At 40.9% G+C, this 20,046-nt stretch overlaps 2 protein-coding genes across 4 annotated transcripts in view; both read left to right on the top strand.

The window, feature by feature from the left end:
- Positions 1–20,046, top strand: part of LOC124385132 (NLR family CARD domain-containing protein 3-like) — a 987,530-nt gene that overhangs the window by 534,901 nt on the left and 432,583 nt on the right. The window lies entirely within an intron of this gene.
- On the top strand, positions 5,385–7,189 carry LOC124385159 (pentraxin fusion protein-like). Of its 2 annotated transcripts, none has more exons than XM_046848316.1 (3): positions 5,385–5,552; positions 5,631–5,722; positions 6,344–7,189. In XM_046848316.1, exons 2-3 carry the CDS (start codon positions 5,665–5,667, stop codon positions 6,955–6,957), a joined length of 672 nt encoding a protein of 223 aa, XP_046704272.1. In that variant the 5' UTR covers positions 5,385–5,552; positions 5,631–5,664; the 3' UTR covers positions 6,958–7,189. The 2 variants fall into 2 exon arrangements, with proteins under 2 accessions (XP_046704272.1, XP_046704273.1); XM_046848317.1 differs by having other exon boundaries at positions 5,634–5,722.

The raw sequence follows: 20,046 nt of genomic DNA on the forward strand, positions 1-20,046 counted from the left end.
GTTGGACAGCTGACGGGGTGAAGGTCAGGTTTCTTAATTAGATTTACAGTGCATCTGGAAAATATTCACAGCTCCTTTTCTTTCAGACTTGCACTTCTGTCTTTCTGAGTTAAGGCTCCAGACAAGGTGAGGCAATAAACAGAGTAAAAAGTCAATATCAGCTTATTGTATTAAACTGATAAGCAGCTTTCACTTCCTTCAGAGCATTGGCCAATGATTCCACTAAAAATGCTAGGGTTAGTTCTGAGGAGACTTATCTCGATCTGGCTCCTGAACTGGTATTGTGTGTGTGTGTGTGTGTGTGTGTGTGTGTGTATGTATATAAATAATATATATACATACATACATACATACACACACACACACACACACACACACGTGTTTGATGATCACAATTAACCGAAACCCACTACTTCACCATCTCAAAAAAGACCAAGACCAATCAAAAAACTTTTGGCCTTGGACTTGATAAAACACAGTGGACCAACACCAGCAGATGACACAACTCCCCAAACCACCACTGACTGTGCGAACTTTACATTGGACCTCCAGCAGCTTGGATTCTGTGCCTCTCTTCTTCTTCTTCTTCTTCTTCCAGACTCTGGGGCCCTGATTTCCAAATGAAATGCAAAATGTTCTTTCCTTTCATCTGAAGAGACGACTTTGTCCCATTGAGCAACAGTCCAGTTCTTTTTGTCCTTTGTTCAGTAAGACTCCTCTGACGTTGTCTCTGGTTCAGGAGCTGCTCGACACGAGGACTGAGTCAGTTGTAGCTCATGGAGACGTCTGTGTGTGGAGGCTCTTGAAGCACTGACTCCAGCTGCACTCCACTCTTTATGAATCTCCACAAATTCTTAAATCTGCTTAGTTTCTCATTTTTCTACCACATTTTTCCTTCCATTCAACTTTTCATCAATGTTCTTGGATCCAGCAGTCTGTGAACAGCAGCTTCTTCAGTGATCATCTTTTGGATCTCATCCTCCATGTGCAGGGGGTCAATCATCGTCTTCTGGAGAACTGTTGAGTCAGCAGTTTCCCTCCATGATTGTGGAGCCTGAACGAGACAGAGACACCATTTAAAGACTCAGGAAACCTGAGCAGGTGTTTGGAGTTAATGAGATGATTGGAGACCCGTGATGTCTCACTATAATATTCAACTTTCTCACAATATTCTCATTTTCTAAGATACTGAATTTCGGGTTTTTATCAGCTGTAATAATCAAAATGAAAATAAATAAACACTTGCAATACATCAGTGTGTGTGATGAATCTTTATAATATACAAGTTTTACTTTTTGTATTGAATTACTAAAATAAATCAACCTTTCATTGTTATTCTAATTTATTACGATACACCTGTAAAAAAAAAAAATATATATATATATATATATATATATATATATATATATATATATATATATATATATATATATATATATATATATATATAATATGAAGAAAGGCTTCTCTGAACCTGCTGGTTCTGGTGTGTATGTTCCTGTATCTCCTTCTTGGTGATGATGTAGAGGTCAGACAGTCATCTGCTGTGGTGGAGGTGCTCAATGGCAGGTAGTTGGGTGGCAGTGATGCGTTGGGTGATCCTGATCAGCCTTTGCAGGGGTGGCCCCAGTGGGGCCTCTGTATCATACAGTGATGGAGTTGGTCAGGATGCCCTCAATGATGCAGTGGTAGAAACTCATTAGAATCTCTGGAGACAGATGAGCTTTCTTAACAGTCCTCGAGAAGTACAGGCATTGTGCCTTCCTAAACAGAGCTGAAGTGTTCTGGTGCCAGGACAGATCCTCAGAGATGTGAACTCCCAAGAACTTAAAGCTGGAGACCCTCTCTACCTCAGTTCCATTGATGTAGAATGGGGAATGTGTCCTGCTTTATTTATGTAGCATATTTAAATGCAACTTTGATCCCTAAAGTGCTGTACAAAATGTAAGAAAAATTAAAATACACACACAAAACGTTTCACACAAATAAAACAAAACACACGTAAGGGTTCCAAAATCACAATTTCCCTGCTTTAAAAGCCAGACAAAATAAAAATGTGTGTTTTCAAATGGAAACTAAAAACCTCTATGGATAATCCCTGATAACACAGGATTGACAAAATGTGTATAGCTTTGAAAACTAACAATAATATTTTAAACACAAGTCTATACTTGCCTGCTAACCAATGGAGAGAGACGGCACCAGAGTAAAAAGTTCCCTTTTCAGTTCCAGTCAAAAGCCAAGCTGCAGCGTCCTGCACAAGCTGCAAGCGAGATAGTTGCCAAACCACTAACAGAGTGGTCTCTGTACTATGACAAACTCTGCAGGACATGTATGAGGACAGTGTGACAGCAGTGAAGTGTGCAGTAGGAACGACAGACTGGTTCAAGGTGAAGGTTGGACTGCATCAAGGATCGGCTCTGAGCCCTTTCCTGTTTGCAGTGGTGATGGACAGGTTGAAGGACGAGGTCAGACAGGAGTCTCCCTGGATTATGTTGTTTGCGGATGATATTGTGATTTGTGGTGAGAGTAGTGAGCAGGTGGAGAAGATCCTGGAGAGGTGGAGGTACACGCTGGAGAGAAGAGGAATGAAAGTCAGTAGGAGTAAGACAGAGTACATGTGTGTGAATGAGAGGGAGGGCAGTGGAGGGGTGCGGTTGCAGGGAGAAGAGGTGGAGAAGGTGGAGGAGTTCAGGTACCTGGGGTCAACAGTGCAAATTAATGGAGAGTGTGTTAGAGAAGTGAATAAAAGAGTGCCGGCAGGGTGGAGTGGGTGGAGAAGAGTGATAGCAGGAGTGATTTGTGATAGAAGAGTATCTGTGAGAGTGAAAGGGAAAGTTTATAGGACTGTGGTGAGACCTGAGATGTTGTATGGTTTAGTGACAGTGGCATTGAGTAAAAGACAGAAGGTGGAGCTGGAGGTAGCAGAGCTGAAGATGTTGAGATGTTCGTTGGGAGTGATGAGGATGGACAGGATTAGAAATTAGTTTATTAAAGGGACAGCGCATGTAGAACGTTTTGGAGAAAAGGTGAGGGAGGTGAGATTGAGATGGTTTGGACATGTGCAGAGGAGGGACATGGGGTATATCAGTAGGAGAATGCTGAGGATGGAGACACCAGGAAGGAGGAAAAGAGGAAGACCAAGGAGGAGGTTTATGGATGTGGTGATGGAAGACATGCAGGTAGTTGGGGTGAAAGAGGCAGATGTAGAGGACAGGGGGGTATGAAGACGGATGATCCACTGTCGCAACCCCTAATTGGAGCAGCCTAAAGAAGAAGAAGATATATATGTCTTTTTAACGAGCCTTTTAAGCTGTACTGGAGATTCTCCCTCACTGAACTCAGTTCAGGACCTTTTAAATGCAATCACAGAACAGCTTTATGATGTCACCTCAATTAAAATTAACCAAATCAGTAAGTGCTGTTTAACTACAATCTAAATAGACTAGTTAGGTTGTAATTGTTTTGTTGCATCTACACCATCACCACTGACACACACACATTAGTAAGTAGCTAGCGTGTCCTATTACTGATAGATTGTGCAGATGTTGTGGTCCAGGCCAGAGAGCGTTAATCAAACTGGCAGGCAGCAGTGCAAGTGAATTTAGTAACCTGAAGGCATGTGGGAAAAAGCACTAATTTTACACCGCAAGATTTGTCTGCCCCTCCAGCTTCCTCATACCTGCTGAGTAAGCAATTTACTACTTCTTTCTGAAAAAGAGAAATGTATGAGATAAAAAATATACTTCCTCTTCATTGGAGCTTTGTGGTTGTGGAGGTTTGATACAGTTACTGGTACCTTTTATCTATAGAACCAGCATGAAGCCAATGCCAGCAAAAGCCAAACTGAAATGTACATGGATTAAAACCTAAACTGTTCTGCTATAATGATAAGCATGAGATAAACATCAAAAGGAGTGAGTCTGTTAATGCTCAGAAGGTTGGTGGGTCAAGCCCCAGGAATGACAAGCTGCCACTGTGTAGCTCCTGGAGGTTTAAGCAAGGTCCTTACACCTCTCTGCTCCAGGTCTGCTGTATTATAGCTGTCCATGTGTTCTTCAACTTCAACCTAACATTAGTGAATATACTGTGCATTTAGAAAGCATTCAGACTCTTCACTTTTTTTCAATATTCTTGTCACAGTCTGATACTGAAATCATCTCCACTCTGTCCCCAATAATAACACAGAATTTTACAAATTGCTGGAAATCTGGTAAAAAGTTCTGAAATAAAACAGATATTCAGATATTTTTCTCTGTACTTAGTTGAAGCTGCTTTGGCAGCAGTTCCAGTCTCGAGTCTTTTTGGGTTTGACACAACAAGCTTTACACACCTGGATTGGGGGATTTCTGACATTCTTCAGGGCAAATCTCAAGCTGGGGGATGGGGATCATCACTTTTTGGTCTCTCAAGACATGTTTAATGGGGTTCAGGTAAGGACTCTGGCTGGGCCACTCTGGAACATTCACAGAGTCGTCTCTAATCCACACCTGTGTTACCTTGGCTGTGTGTTTAGGGTCATTGTCATGTAGGAAGGTGAACCTTCAGCCCAGACTGAGGTCCTGAGTGCTGTGGAACAGGTTTTATTTAGATCTATGTTCTTGGCTCCATTTAACTTTTCCTCAACCCTAACCAGACTCTCAGTCCCTTCTGCAATAAAACACCCCCACCGCATGATGATACCACACCATGCCTCACTGTTGAAATGGTTTTAAGTAGGTGATTATCTGTGCCTGATTTTCTCCAGACATAACATTTAGAATTTAGGACAAATATTTTCATCAGACCAGAGAATCTTGTTCCACAGAGTCTAAGAGTCCTTCAGTGGATGTCCATGGGTTTTGCACTGAGGAGAAGCTTCCGTCTAGCTGCTCTGCCATAAAGCACAGATTAATAGAGGGCTGCAGTGATGGTTTTCCTTCTGGTTTTCAGTTTTTATGCTCTATTGGAACAAGTCTGTCCAAACTGTCGCTTAATTTAAGCTCATAAGATTGACCTTGATCTGTTGACCTTGGCCCCCTTTCAGATCTTAATGAGCACATCAAGGGCTCTCTGTACTGGTCAAACTGTTAACTTATGGATGCCTGGGTGGCTTCCCTGTATCCAAAACTGGAGTCATGAAAACCATTGTTAAATTCTGATGTTGTATTGTTGAAAGATTTTCAAAGCAAATCAACCTGACAAGAACTCATTCATTTTGGCTCGTCTTTATGCCCCCGACATTTTTACCTTTGCAGGTATGCAGGTAGCTCTGGTCAACCTTCTCAACTTAAGTGCTGCCTGCTTTGTTTTGCTCCTAAAATCATTCCTATGGTAAACTCTACCCTGACCAAGAAGGACTATGACTATTTCATCATAGTCATAGTCCTTCATAGTCATAGTCCTTCTTGGTCAGGGTCATAGTTGGTCATAGTTTGTTCTCTGAGACTGGTTTGGAGATGCCCAACCCCTCCCACATGTGTCATTATAAACCCACTGAGCTGTAGACCTGCAAGTCATTCTGAGATTTTCTTTTTTCTTTGTTGGTGTTACTGGAGAAGTATTCAAAAAAAGTAAGTGTTCATACGTTTTGACATTTAACAGACAATCATTAACACGTGTGTTCTGTACTAAAATGTGAATATCTTTAGTAGCAGTCGTGTTGTTATTAACCACTGCGGTAAGATGAAGATGGCAACACTGGTCCTGTTGCTTCTCCTGCCGTTGGTCTCAGCCACAGGCCGTAAGTTTCTTTCTCTTTTTGTAAAATTCATCCAGAGACCTTTTTGTCTCTTTTAGTTTCAGTGTTGTGATTCTTTGTTCAATTCACAGTAAATCCCTTTCTGATTCAGATTTTGACTCCTGTATCTTTAAAATCTGTGGTTTAAGAATTAAAATCTACAGTACACCCAAGATATATATATATATATATATATATATATATATATATATATATATATATATATATATATATATGAATTATATATGAATTATATATATATATATATATATATATATATATATATATATATATATATATATAGAGAGAGAGAGAGAGAGAGAGAGAGAGAGAGAGAGAGAGAGAGAGAACTTTGTCTTTGAATAGTACAGGCACACAGCAACGAAATACAGTTTGGCATTTACCCGAAGTGTTGAGAAGTACAAGTAAATGGTTCTAAGTTAAATGGTAAAGGAACAACAAGTAGACGGTTATAAGGTTATGAAATTAAAAAATGTCATATGAAAAAATGTTATATCAAAATCTGATTGTGTTCATTATGGCTGATTTCTGGATAAAACCTGTGAGCTGAAAGGTACATGGGGTTTTAGATACACATATACTGTGTTTTTCTTCTGCAACTAGGGAAGGTATTTTTGTTTCCCGAGGAGTCCGACTCTGCCTACGTGCGCATCACTCCGAAGAAACCTCTGAATCTGCAGGCCTTTACTCTCTGCATGCGCATCGCCACCGAGCTGAAGGGCAGGCGAGAAATCATACTGTTTGCTTATCGCACCCAAGATCATGATGAGCTCAATGTATGGCGGGAGGAAGATGGACGACTCTCTCTTTACCTGAGGAGCAGTAGTGATGCTGTAATGTTTGATCTACTGCCACTGTACGAGTTCCCCACTCACCTGTGCGTCACCTGGCAATCGATCACCGGAGCCACCTCATTTTGGGTGAATGGACACCGCAGCATGGTGAAGATCTACAGACGTGGACATCGTGTTGATCCAAATGGAGCTGTCATTCTTGGGCAGGATCCTGACTCGTTTCTGGACAGCTTTGACAAGGGTCAGAGCTTCAAGGGTGAAATCTCAGACGTACACATGTGGGATAGTGTTCTTAGCGCTAGTCAGATTTGGGAGCTGTATGAAAATCCGTGTGGGGCTCAGGGGGGAAATGTGATCGACTGGAATTCTGACCAGTACCAAACCTTTAACAACGTAGTTGTGCTGACTAACATAGACGGCTAACAAAAGCCTAAACCTGGAAAGAGTTTTAACAGTTCAGTTTCTTAATTGTTGTCAATGTCTCACCTTTGTTTTCCATGTCTAATTAAGTATGTGATGACATACAGTGTGTGACAAATTTAAATTGATAATCAAAGTTGCTTTTAGTTTTCATTGTTCTTTTCTGTATGTCTATTGATGCATTATAAAAAATGTTTTGTTGGAGGAGTTGTTTGAATAAATCTGGCAATATGTCTTGGCTGGTTACTCTTAAATTTTTGAAAAGTTATTTGTTTTAGCTGAAGATTGATTAATAAAATTCACCAATCGGCCTGAGCAATTTTCCAAAGCTGCTGCTGAGCCACCGATTGCAAAACTAAATTTTTAGTGGCATATTAGTGCTTAAGATGTTGGCCTTTATCTCTAAAGGTCCTGAGTTTATATCCCAGCATCACAAAGCTACCCCTGGTGCACCTTGAGCAAGTTCCTTAACCTTGTTTGAATTGTTTCAAAGCTCTTGGGGGTCCCCCATAGAACTCTCGTACCGTTAGTATCTTCTTCTTCTTTTGGCTTCTCCCATTAGGGGTCGCCACAGCAGATCATCCGTCTCCACACCCCCTGTCCTCTACCCAACTTAACCCATTTACCTGCATGTCTTCCCTCACCACATCCATAAACCTCTTCCTTGGTCTTACTCTTTTTCTCCTTCCTGGTGGCTCCATCCTCAGCATTCTTCTACCGATATACCCCATGTCCCCCCTCTGCACATGTCCAAACCATCTAAATGCTTACCTCACCTTGTCTCCAAAACGTTCTACATGCGCTGTCCCTCTAATAAACTAATTTCTAATCCTGTCCATCCTCTTCACTCCCAACGAAAACCTCAACGTCTTCAGCTCTGCTACCTCCAGCTCCACTTCCTGTCTTTTACTCAATGCCACTGTCTCTAAACCATACAACATCTCAGGTCTCACCACAGTCCTATAAGCCTGGCTTCTACTACTCTTTCCCAGAACTTCATGGTGTGACTGATCAACTTAATTCCCCTGTAGTTACTGCAGGTCTGCACATCTCCCTTATTCTTAAAGATCGGTACCAGCACACTCCTTTTCCATTCCTCAGGCATCTTCTCACCTTACAAAATTCTGTTAAACAATCTTGTTAAAAACTCCACTGCATCTCTCCTAAACATCTCCTTCTTCTTCTTAAAATACATGTTCACCACTGCCATTTCCATCCTTTTAGCAAAGTCTACCACCATCTGCCCTTCCACATTCCTCTCCTTAAGGCCATACCTACCCATCACCTCCTCATCACCTCTGTTCCCTTCACCTACATGCCCATTAAAGTCTGCCCCAAACACCAATCTTTCATTCCTACGTTCACCTTCTACCACTTCATCTAATTCACTCCAGAATCTTTCCTTCTCCTCCATCTCACAGCACACTTGTGGAGCATAGGCACTGATGACATTTATCATCATCCCTTCAACTTCCAGCTTCACGTTCATCACCCTATCAGAAACTCTCTTCACCTCCACTACACTCTTACTGTACTCTTCCTTCAGAATCCCCCCTACACCATTTCTCTTTCCATCCACACCATGATAAAACAGTTTAAACACCTCCAATGTTCCTGCTCTTTCTCCGTTTCCACTTGTCTCCTGAACACACAGCATATCTACCTTTCTCTCTCCATCATATCAGCTACCTCTCTCCCTTTACCCGTCATAGTAACAACATTTAAAGTTCCAACCCGAACCTCCACTCTCCTACACTTCTCCTTTTCCTGCTGTCTCTGTAGATGTCTTCCTCCTCTCCTTCTCCTCCTTTGGCCAACAGTAGCCCAATTTCCACAAGTACCCTTTTGGCTAACGATACCTGTGGCGGTCGTTGGTAACCCAGATCACGAAATAGAATCATTCTCTTTCGTGATCTGTATATTTGATTTGGCACATGTTTTATGCTGGATGCCCTTCCTAACGCAACCCTCCCCATTTACCCGGGCTTGAGACCGGCACTAAGAGAGTGCACTGGCTTGTGCCTCCGTAATGGCTGGATTTCTTGTACCTTTGGTATAACAGTCATAAATCATACAATTATATCTTACCATTATTGTGAGGTGAAAATCAGGAGTGTAACGGCACCTGTAGGTTTTCTTCTGATTAAAGAATGACGCTTCAACTGATGTTCGTAACGTTTAATCTCTTCACATAACGTCATAACACCGTGAAAAACTGAAACAAATAAAATAACATTCAGATACATACATTGTTTCTGTTTTTACCAGTGTTTAACCTGTTGTTTCCTGCTGAACCAATATCCATACACATATATATTATTACAAATTAACAGATTAAATCTAACAATTCAATCACATACCGTGTGCGCTTTCCAATCAGAAATACAGGAGACATCAAAGGATATTTATATAAGCATTCGTATAAGCTTTTTAATATCGGATAGCTCTCAGCATGCGTGCATGTCTTTGTGGATCGGAAAACCAAAATGGCTAGCTAGACCATGTGACAAATTCAACCAATAATGCACGTATTTCTCCTGAAGGTGTCACTATTACACAGTTTTATAACACAAATGAACACAAACACAAATTTCCAAATGAACATTTATACATTATTTGTGGACTAAATACATTTTCTACAATTTAAATTATTGACATACTTAAAAACAATTCAGCCTTTTCTAAGACAGCTACAAGGATCAATTCTGCATCATGCAGCAACTTCATCCAGAAAACAGCATGTGGTGTACTTGACCATTTTGATTTTTTTGGACCAAAGTTTATTATGAAATTGGGGCAAATAACAGACAGTTTCGCTTTGTGTCAGTGGCACGATCATTTGAATGCATCTAGTATCCTAGTTATAATGAAAACTATGGGACACCCAAGTTGACCCTTTATTTACCATTGAGTCTCCAACATGACTTCTTAAATAGATGGTCAGCAAAAGATGTATAAAGAGCAGAAAAGGGCGTGTCTTCACCCTCACTTTAAATATATCATGTACTGTATCTTACTTAAATCTGACTGTAATACTCACCAAATGTTCCATCATGTGCTTTAAATGTTAATTAGATAATTGTTAAAAAATGTGTGAGTGTGTGTGTGTGTGTATATAAAAATATATTCAAATCAAATATATTTGTTATGACACCGTTCGGCTTTCAGAACTCAGAAACTTTCAATGGTGAAGGACCTGTGACGTGAGTGTGTCTTCCACACCCTCACCTTAGCAGCAGAGTTTGGTTCCTCAGCCAGTGTGTAGCTCCTACACAGCTGTTTCTGTTTAACTTCATGATCAACCTACAGATGATCATCAGCACCTGCTTGGTAGAACTGGTAAATCACACACCCGACTCTGATCCTACACATTCCCTGACTTTGTGTAAGTGTACATAGTGTGGGAAAAGAAGATCTGAAGGCTGAGCGGTGTCATAACAAATATATTTCTTTTCTGTTTGTGTACATTCATAAAAATAAACAATTAATAGATATATTTTTTTAAAGAATTTCTTCACATCTGCCCAAAACCTTTGCATAGAACTGTATAACAACAGTAAAAGACCTGGAAGATATTTTAGCAGAACTTGTCTTTTGAATATCATATCACCAATATTACAAAAACAGCTTCTTCCACCTTAGAAGATAAGAAACATGTTGTCTATATCCGATGCAGAAAAGCTCGTCCATGCATTCATGACCTCCAGAATAGACTATTGTAATGCATTACTAGGTGGATGTCCTGCATCATTAATAAACAAGCTTCAGTTAGTCCAGAATGCAGCAATCAGAGTTCTCACAAGGTCAAGAAAATATGACCTTATAACCCCAATCTTCTCATCCCTACACTGGCTTCCTGTTAAGTTTCAAATCCACTACAAACTACTGCTTCTTACCTACAAAACACTAAATGGTTTATCTTCATGTATCTCCAGTCTTCTAACATGCTACAATCCGCCACGCTCCCTGAGATCTCAAAACTCTGGACTTCTAGTAGATCCTAGAATAGCAAAGTCCACTAAAGGTGGTAGAACATTCTCACATTTAGCTCCTAAACTCTGGAATAGTCTTCCTGACAGTGTTCGGGGCTCAGACACACTCACCCAGTTTAAGTGCAGATTAAAGATGTATGTTTTTAGCGAGTTCTACACATAACACACATCACATCATAACCTTGTGCTCCAGAACATCTGATCACATCACATTATCAACTTGTGCTGTTAATATCATGAACAGCAGCTACGCTAATTCCTCTCCACTGCTTCTCTTTCTTTCCCCATCCTGAGGCTTCCTGAGGTTGCTCCAGCTCCAGTCACGTCCCACCTCATGAAGATTGTGGACCAAGAAGATGCCAGCAAACATCCCGAACCATCTAGAGACGTACCAGTGCCATTTGGATTCCACTTCATGTGGAGTTTGAACACTGGTTCTCACACTCCAGTGTTTTGTATTGTTTAAGGCTATAATCACACTCTTGATATCACCCAGATGAGGATAGTTTTCCTTTTGAGTTTGGTTCCTGAGACAATGTCCATTGTGAAAAGCACAATAGAAATAAACTTGAGTTGACTATATATTTTTACTGTATATTTTATACTGTATACTGTATATACCAGGGGTCACCAACCTTTTTGAAACTGAGAGCTACTTTTTGGGTACTGATTAATGTAAAGGGCTACCAGTTTGATACACACTTCTGAAATAACATATTTGCTCAATTTACCTTGAATTATATGTTATTATTAATAATTATTGATATTTATCTATGTGAAGACACTAATCATGTTAATGATTTCTCACAATAATTATCAACAATGATTTAACAAGATAGGAAACAGATAAATATCAATATGCAAAACTTTATTATAAATCTCTGCGAATATTTACATTTTCAAATGATTACCAGATCATGCACTACGTTGCATCATGTTTGTAAAGATGATCATTTATGCAACATACAAAAACTTATCACCAAATCTGCAGCATTTTTAACAAAATTATTATATCTTACATTTAACAAACCGTTTGTAAAAATTTTTATAATTGAATGTAACCCTCCATGGCACTGCCACTGAGAACATCTGGTATCGATTTCTTTGTCTGTTAGTGAGAAGTCTGGCATTGCATGCTGTTTACCAGTGTATTGTAATCTGGGGCTAACTTAACAATGCAACTCTGAGTGAGTCTTGCAGATGTGTATCAGTGAGGCGTGTTCTGTGTTTGTTTTTGATGAAGTTCATGTCAGAAAAGGCTGACTCACAAAGATAGGTTGAACCAAACAGGCTGGCAACCTTCATAGCTGCTGTGCAACACCACTGTACTTTTCTGTGTCAACAAGGTGCCAAAAGTTTGGTGTGGCCTGATAGTTTGGTGTAAAGCACTTATCATGTCAGCAACAGTCTTACCTTTGCCTTGTAGCTCACAGTTGAAATGGTTCAGTTTCCCAGTAATGTCCGTTAAAAATGCAAGGTCAAGTGTCCACTCAGTGTCCTCCAGCAGTGAGGTGTCCTCGCCTTGGACTGCATTAACTCTCTGACTGCATTGGACTGCATTTGATCTCACTCAAAAGTGACAAAAAAACGAAGCAAAATGCGTCCCCTACTGAGCGATCGGATTTCCGTGTGTAGTAGCAGGTCACCATATTTAGCTCACAGCTCCTCCAGTAGCACCCTGAATGTTCTGTGCTGTTTAGCTCTGGAGATGATGCTGTTTATGATTGTCAAGATGGGAGTCATGACGTGCCCAAAGCCAATCACCTTTGCACATAACGCCTGCTGGTGAATGATGCAGTGGTAATGCATGAAGTTCGGAAACTCTGGTCACCTTTACAGTGAGCGATGAATCCTGAATTTCGGCTGATCATAGCAGGAGCCCCGTCGGTAGTCACTGATACCAGCTTTACCAACGGCACTTTTTTCTCCGCAAAAAACTCCTTCACCGTGTTATAGATGTCAACTCTCCTCGTAGTTGTTTTTAGGGGCAGTAGTATCTTCTTTTGTGGAGAAATCATCAAACACCATCCGGATAAAAAGACCATCAGCTGCGCTGTACTGCTGCTGTCCACAGACTCGTCACACTGGATGCTGAACCACCTGCGCTTTGCCAGATCCCGGTCCAGCTGATTGGCCAAGTTCCCGGACATAGCCGACACTCTGACTAGCATTGTAGTTGCCCCCAGTTGGACATCTGAGAGAGTGGAGATTACATCCGTTCCATATTTCTCGTCTTTAAGCACAGTTTTTGCAATTATCATCATTGCTTCTTTAAAAACCTCCCCGTCTAAAAATGCCTTCTTTTTCCTAATCAAGAAATGTGTAGCTCTAAATGAGGCTTTGGGTTGCTTTTTGGGAGTTTTTCACCGGTCTCGTGAAAAAAGACTGCTGTTTGCTCAAACCTGCCTTTAACTCGCGGGCTTTTTCTGCTCGTAGTGCGCTGCCCGGCGGGTAGTTAGCATGGTAGCTTGCGTCTCTCAACATTGTGCCGCTTTGCCGTCGTCACAATCGCCTCACAAATGAGACACACGCAGGAATCTTTTACGGTGATAAAAAATAACTCTTCCTCCCATTCACTGTGAAAATTATATGTTTTCCTTCTTTTTTCTGCCATGTAAATCGTCTCCTCACCTACATTGCGCCCGCTAGCTCCAACCGTTTCATGGAGACCAGCTAGCTCTAATCTTATATGAAAAAGTTTTTTTTTAATCATATTTTCACTTTCAAATTCACCTCAATGCAAGTATGATTTAAAAAAGAATAGCAAAAAAAAAGAATTAGATGCAGCTCACTGGTAAGTGGCGCTATGGTGAGCTATTTTTAGAAAACCCCCACGGGCAACTCATGTGGTCCTTGCAGGCGACCTGGTGCCTGCGGGCACCACGTTGGTGACCCCTGATATATAATGTTTTTTTTTTTTTTGCACAGTATTCACAATTATGCAAGATCATCTGGCAGAGAATGAAGAAACAATAAACAGACTGCAGGAAGATCTGGAAGAGAAAGAGATAAAGGGAATGCAACAAGAACTAGAGAAGAAGATTGGGAAGATATACGATATATTTGGTATGCTATAGCTCATAGCTTATATTTATTATGTAATGTAATGCTAATTCACTTCCTCACTATTGCAAATTTCTAAAGACTTCTAAAGAATTTCTAAAACAACCAATGTGTAAAATTCTGGTTGGTCACGGTTAGGGCTGGGGCAGTGAAAAGGGATAGGTCATTAATGATCATTTTGCTGATCCTTAAGTAAACCCACTGATAACACAGTAGGGTGTGGTGTGGAGAAGCTCTGGGCAGGTTGGTGGGGTAAAGCAAAACAATGTGTGGTATTGGTAGGGGTGTGTTTCATGTGGTGGAGTTAGGAAAAACAGGGTGTGGTGGGGTGGGGTAAGACATGTTGGGATAAATTGTTAAGATTTGCAAAACAGGATGTGATGTGGTAGGTGTAGGACTGGGCAGCGTGTGGTAGAGGTAAAGTCAGACAGGCTCTGGTGCGGTGAATTAAAACAGATTGTGGGGTGGGGATCGGCTAGGCGTGGTGGGTAAAGTAAAAGTTTATTTATTTATTCATGTATTTTTTTTATTTATGGAGACTTTAAAGCACTTCTCTAAGAGATTTTGGACCAGACTGTGGTCCTGCTGAATATACAGGTGGGCTGGGTGTGGTGGGGTAAAGCAGAACAGGGTGTGGTGGATGTAAAACTAGGCAGAGTATTGTAAAGATAAAGCCAAACACGGTGTGCTGGGGTAAAGTAAACAATGTGTATTGGGGTAAAGTACACATGGTGTGTTGGGGGTAAAGTACACATCGTGTGTTGGGGTAAAGTAAAACAGGATATGGTGAGGTAAAGAGAAAAATGGTGTGTTTGGTGTAAAGTAAACAGGGTGTGTTGGGGTAAAGTAAAACAGGATGTGGTGGGGTAAAGTAAACAGGGTGTGTTGGGGTTAACTAAACAGGGTGTGTTGGGGTAAAATCAACAGGGTGTGTTGGGGTAAAGTAAACAGGGTGTATGGGGGTAGGGCTGGACAGGGTGTGTTGGGATAAAGTAAACATGGTTTGTTGGGGTAAAGTAAACAGGGTGTGGTGGGGTAAAGTAAACAGTGTGTGTGGGGGTAGGGCTTAGCAGGGGTGTTGGGGTAAAGTAAACAGGGTGTGTTGGGAGTAAAGTAAATAGGATGTGGTGGGGTAAAGCAAAACAGGGTGTACGGGTAGGGCTGGGCAGGGTGTGTTGGGGTAAAGTAAACAGGGTATGTTTGGGGTCAAGTAAACAGGGTGTGTTGGGATAAAGTTAAACAGGGTGTATAGGGGTAGGGTTGGGCAGGGTGTGTTGGGGTAAAGTAAACATGGTGTGTTGGGTTAAAGTAAACATAATGGGTTGGGGTAAAGTAAACAGGGTGTGTTGGGATAAAGTAACCAGGGTGTATGGGGATAAAGTTAAACAGGGTGTATGGGGGTAGGCTTTAGCAGGGTGTCTTGGGTGAAGTAAAACAGGGTGTATGGGGGTAGGTCTGGGCAGGGTGTGTTAGGGGTAAGGTGAGGCAGTTGATGATAGAGTAGAAACATTGGAGCTCTACATCAGATCCTGATTGAAGATGTACAACTTGTTCTCCAGCCCCAGTTTACTGCTTCACTCCTCCACTGGGAAAGAGAAATGGTGTAGGTGTGATTCTGAAGGAAGAGTACAGTAAGAGTGTAGTGGAGGTGAAGAGAGTTTCTGATAGGGTGATGAACGTCAAGCTGGAAGTTGAAGGGGTGATGATAAATGTCATCAGTGCTTATGCTCCACAAGTGGGTTATGAGATGAAGCAGAGCTGAAGATGTTGAGATGTTTGTTGGGAGTGACGACGATGGACAGGATTAGAAATGAGTTTATTAGAGGGACAGGGCATGTAGGAACTTTCGGAGACAAGGTGAGGGAGGTGAGATTGAGATGGTTTGGACATGTGCAGAGGAGGGACATGGGGTATATCAGTAGGAGAATGCTGAGGATGGAGACACCAGGAAGGAGGAAAAGAGGAAGACCAAGGAAGAGGTTTAAGGATGTGGTGAGGGAAGACATGAAGGTAGTTGGTGGGATGAACATTAGATTGGGTGTTAGATTGGGCATTACAATGGAAGTTAGGATGGACATCAAAATGGATGTTAGACTGGGCATTAGATTGGATGTTAGCATGAACATTAGATTGGATGTTAGCATGAACATTAGATTGCATGTTAGATTAAATATTTTATTATATGTTAGGATTGACATTAGATTAGATGTTAGTATGGACATTATAGACTGCCTACAGGGAGGAGATCCAGCACCTAGCCACATGGTGCAACAACAACAACCTGCTCCTTAACACCTCCAAGACAAAGGAGCTTATTGTGGACTTCAGGAAGGAGGCAAGAGGCACACATGACACCACCCACATCAACGGGATGGCTGTTGAGCGTGTCTCCAGTTTCAAGTTCCTGGGGATCCACATCTCGGCAGACCTGTCTTGGAACATCAACACCTCCAGCCTGGTCAAGAAGGCTCACCAGCGCCTCTTTTTCCTGAGGACACTTAAAAAAAATCAGCTCTCCTCGGATATCCTGGTGAACTTCTACCGCTGCGCAGTAGAAAGCATCCTGACCAGCTGTGTCACAGTCTGGTATGGGAGCTGCTCTGCTGCAGAGCGTAAGGCACTGCAGGGGGTGGTGAAAACTGCCCAGCGCATCACAGGGACTCCACTCCCAGCCATGGAGGACATCCAGAAGAAACGCTGTCTGCGTCGAGCTCGCAGCATTCTTAATGACTCGTCTCATCCCGCCCACAGACTGTTCTCTCTTCTGCCCTCTGGCAGGCGTTACAGGTGCCTCCGGACCAGGACCAGCAGACTAAAGAACAGCTTTTTTCCTAGAGCTGTCTCCTAAGTGAACTCTGACACTCACTGATACACTACCACATTCCCCCCACACCTCACAATTCGTCACTTTGCTAATGGACTCTCTGAACAAAAACTTATGCTCACCAAGACACTGATCATTTCTCACCTCACACTTTGTTGTTGCACGGACTGTTTACACAAACCTTGCTCATTTGCACACTGCTCTTTTTTTATTGCGGCTCACCATTAACTTATCACCACTGTACATATACCCGTTCTCTGTTTATAGCTATAGCAATATTATTATGTTCACCGCTCACATCCTTCTGTAAATCTCTGTGTATAGTAATAGGCATCTGTATAGCATGTTCATAATACATTTATATATTCATCTGTATATTATTGTTCATAGTACATATATATTCATCTGTAATTATATATATATTTATAGTACATATATATATATATATACACTACTCTGTATATTGTGTTTTACATATATAACATATATTCATCTGTATATTACATTTATAGTACATATTCATCTTTAAATTACTGTTTATAATCTATTTATTTTATTTAAACTATGTAAATTCATGTAAACACTGTATATCCTGCACTTGCTGTTATTGCACTCTGGTTAGACCCAAACTGCATTTCGTTGCCTTGTACTTGTACATGTGTAATGACAATAAAGTTGAATCTAATCTAATCTAATCTAATCTAATCTATATTGGATGGTAGATTGAATATTAGATTGGATGTTAGTATGGATATTTGATTGGACATTAGATTGGTAATATTGTACATTATGGCAGTGATCAGATTTGGTATTGTGAGATGGCGACTGTGTGATTAAACCAGAGGTTCTCAAACATTTTCAAGACCCACTTGTCCTCCATCTTTACAAAAAACGGTAATAAAATACTTCAATTTGAAAAGTGTCTAATTTATTACATTTATTTAATCAAACATCAAGTTAAAGAATAGCAACTAACACACACACACACACACACACACACACACACTCTAATAAATATACACACACACACACACACACACACTGATACATACACACACACACACACACACACACACACACACAGTCAAGTCAAGTTTATTTCTATTGCGCTTTTCACAACACACATTGTCTCAAAGCAGTTTTACCGAGTTTAACAGTGAAGGTGAATGGTGTGTGTTTATCTGATGAGCACCATGGAGACTGTGGAGAAGGAAAAACTCCCTCAGATGTTATGAGAAAGAAACTATGAGAGGAACCAGACTCAAAAGCAGAACCTCATCCTCATTTGGTGACATCAAGAGTGTGATTATAGTCTTTAAACCAGGGGGCACCAGGTCGCCTGCAAGGACCACGTTAATCGCCTGCGAGCCTTTTCTAAAAAATATCTGTATCCTACCATGTTAAATGATTGTTGATAATTATTGTGAGAAATCATTAAGATGATCAGTGTCTTCACAGAGATCAGGGGTGTCAAACTCAGTGTCACATCCGACCCGATTACAATTATATCTGGCCTGCGAGATGATTTTATAAAGATCTATTATTATAGTTATTAATGTCCCGTCGATATGAAGCGCTGATAACACAAACTACAGATCCCATAATGCAGCGCTTCAGCTGTCTTACCGAACACTAGACTACCTGAGAACATTCCAGCATCAATCAAGTGGAGCTTCTGTTGATGTATTTAACCCTATTGTACAGTTATTGTGAAACAGCGCCTCACAGTGGTGAAGAGAAAAGTTGACTCTGAGTAGATGTTGACTGACACTGGCAGTGTTGTGCGTAATTCCGACCCCGGGTCTGAAATCTATGGCAAGCCAAAAGGGTCAGAATTACGCCTTAGATTAAACGCGTTAACATTTAAAACGCTGTTAAATACGGCGTTTTAAACAGTATTGGCGCCGTAAAATATGCCGTTGTGATCACAAACGCCGCAAATAGCGCGCAAAAATACGTAAATGACGCCGTATTTGACGGCGTTTAGTATACAAGAAAAGCGCCGCTTTTTACGCCGTTCATAGAGTCACGTGACGGCGTAAAAAACGGCGTTTTGGTTGCACAGAGCGCGCGTCTTTTACGGCGTTTTTCTAATAGTATAATGAGTCACCATTATACCGTCAAATACGGCGTCATTTACGTATTTTCGCGTGCTTTTTACGGCGTTTGTGATCACAACGCGCCAATACTGTTTAAAACGCCGTATTTAACGGCGTTTTAAATGTTAACACGTTTAATCTAAGGCGTAATTCTGACCCTTTTGGCTTGCCATAGAAATCAACCCCCTTCACGTGCACCGCCTGAATTCTACCCCCCCTCTATTTCTTTTTCCTTCATACTCAGAGTTACCAAACTTGCTGTAACACACCTACACAAGTAATAATATTTATTGCACAAAGTTTTGTTTGATTTTTACAGACAGCTCTGTTTTTCAAAATGTCCAAAAATCTCGAGCTCATGCATGTAAAACTTACAAAACCATACAAAATAAAAATCCACTAATAGAAGAGGTGTGTAAAAAGTGTTACTCCTTTATTTATTTATTTTGACAGGCATTTAACAAGAAGTGCACTTGTGATGTCGCCTGGACACATGATTGGTGGTACCACTGATTGCAGCAGTCACAGGCAGTCTGAAATGTAGAGAAGACATCATTTTCTTCAAGGCACTAGACAGACACTGTAACCAATTATTAAATTGTGATAGATAGTGAATAATCTTGCCCATAGAAAACAGTAATACCCAGTTATTAACACCACTTATCTCCCCACAGACACGCCACAGCTGGCTCAGGTCATCTAAAATAACCAATTCAAGTGAGAAGATTATATGATTTGCAGTGAATGTACGAAAAAAAAATGTACATTGCAAAAGAAAATACATCCTCTTTCAACTAAATGTACAGGTAAATTTCTGCTAAACAAGCAGGTAGTGAAATGAGTTGGTGATGATGATGGCAGAGAGGTGTGGTGATGAAGAAGGATGTGCAGTTAATGACTAGGGAGGAAATGTGTAGAAGAGGCAGGAATTCTTACTGCTGAATGCTGATCATGAACAGTTCTGCTCCTTTTTTAAGAGGCTGCTATGATTTTTTTCAGGATTAATTTAAGAATGTAAAAAAAAAGCATTCATCTAAAATGGAAATCTTTTCTAAAATTCTAAGCCTTTACAATCACTTTTTATTTATTTTACACGTCCTCGCTGAAAAAAAGT

The sequence above is a fragment of the Silurus meridionalis genome, chromosome 4, assembly GCF_014805685.1.
Source record: "Silurus meridionalis isolate SWU-2019-XX chromosome 4, ASM1480568v1, whole genome shotgun sequence".
Taxonomy (NCBI): domain Eukaryota; kingdom Metazoa; phylum Chordata; class Actinopteri; order Siluriformes; family Siluridae; genus Silurus; species Silurus meridionalis.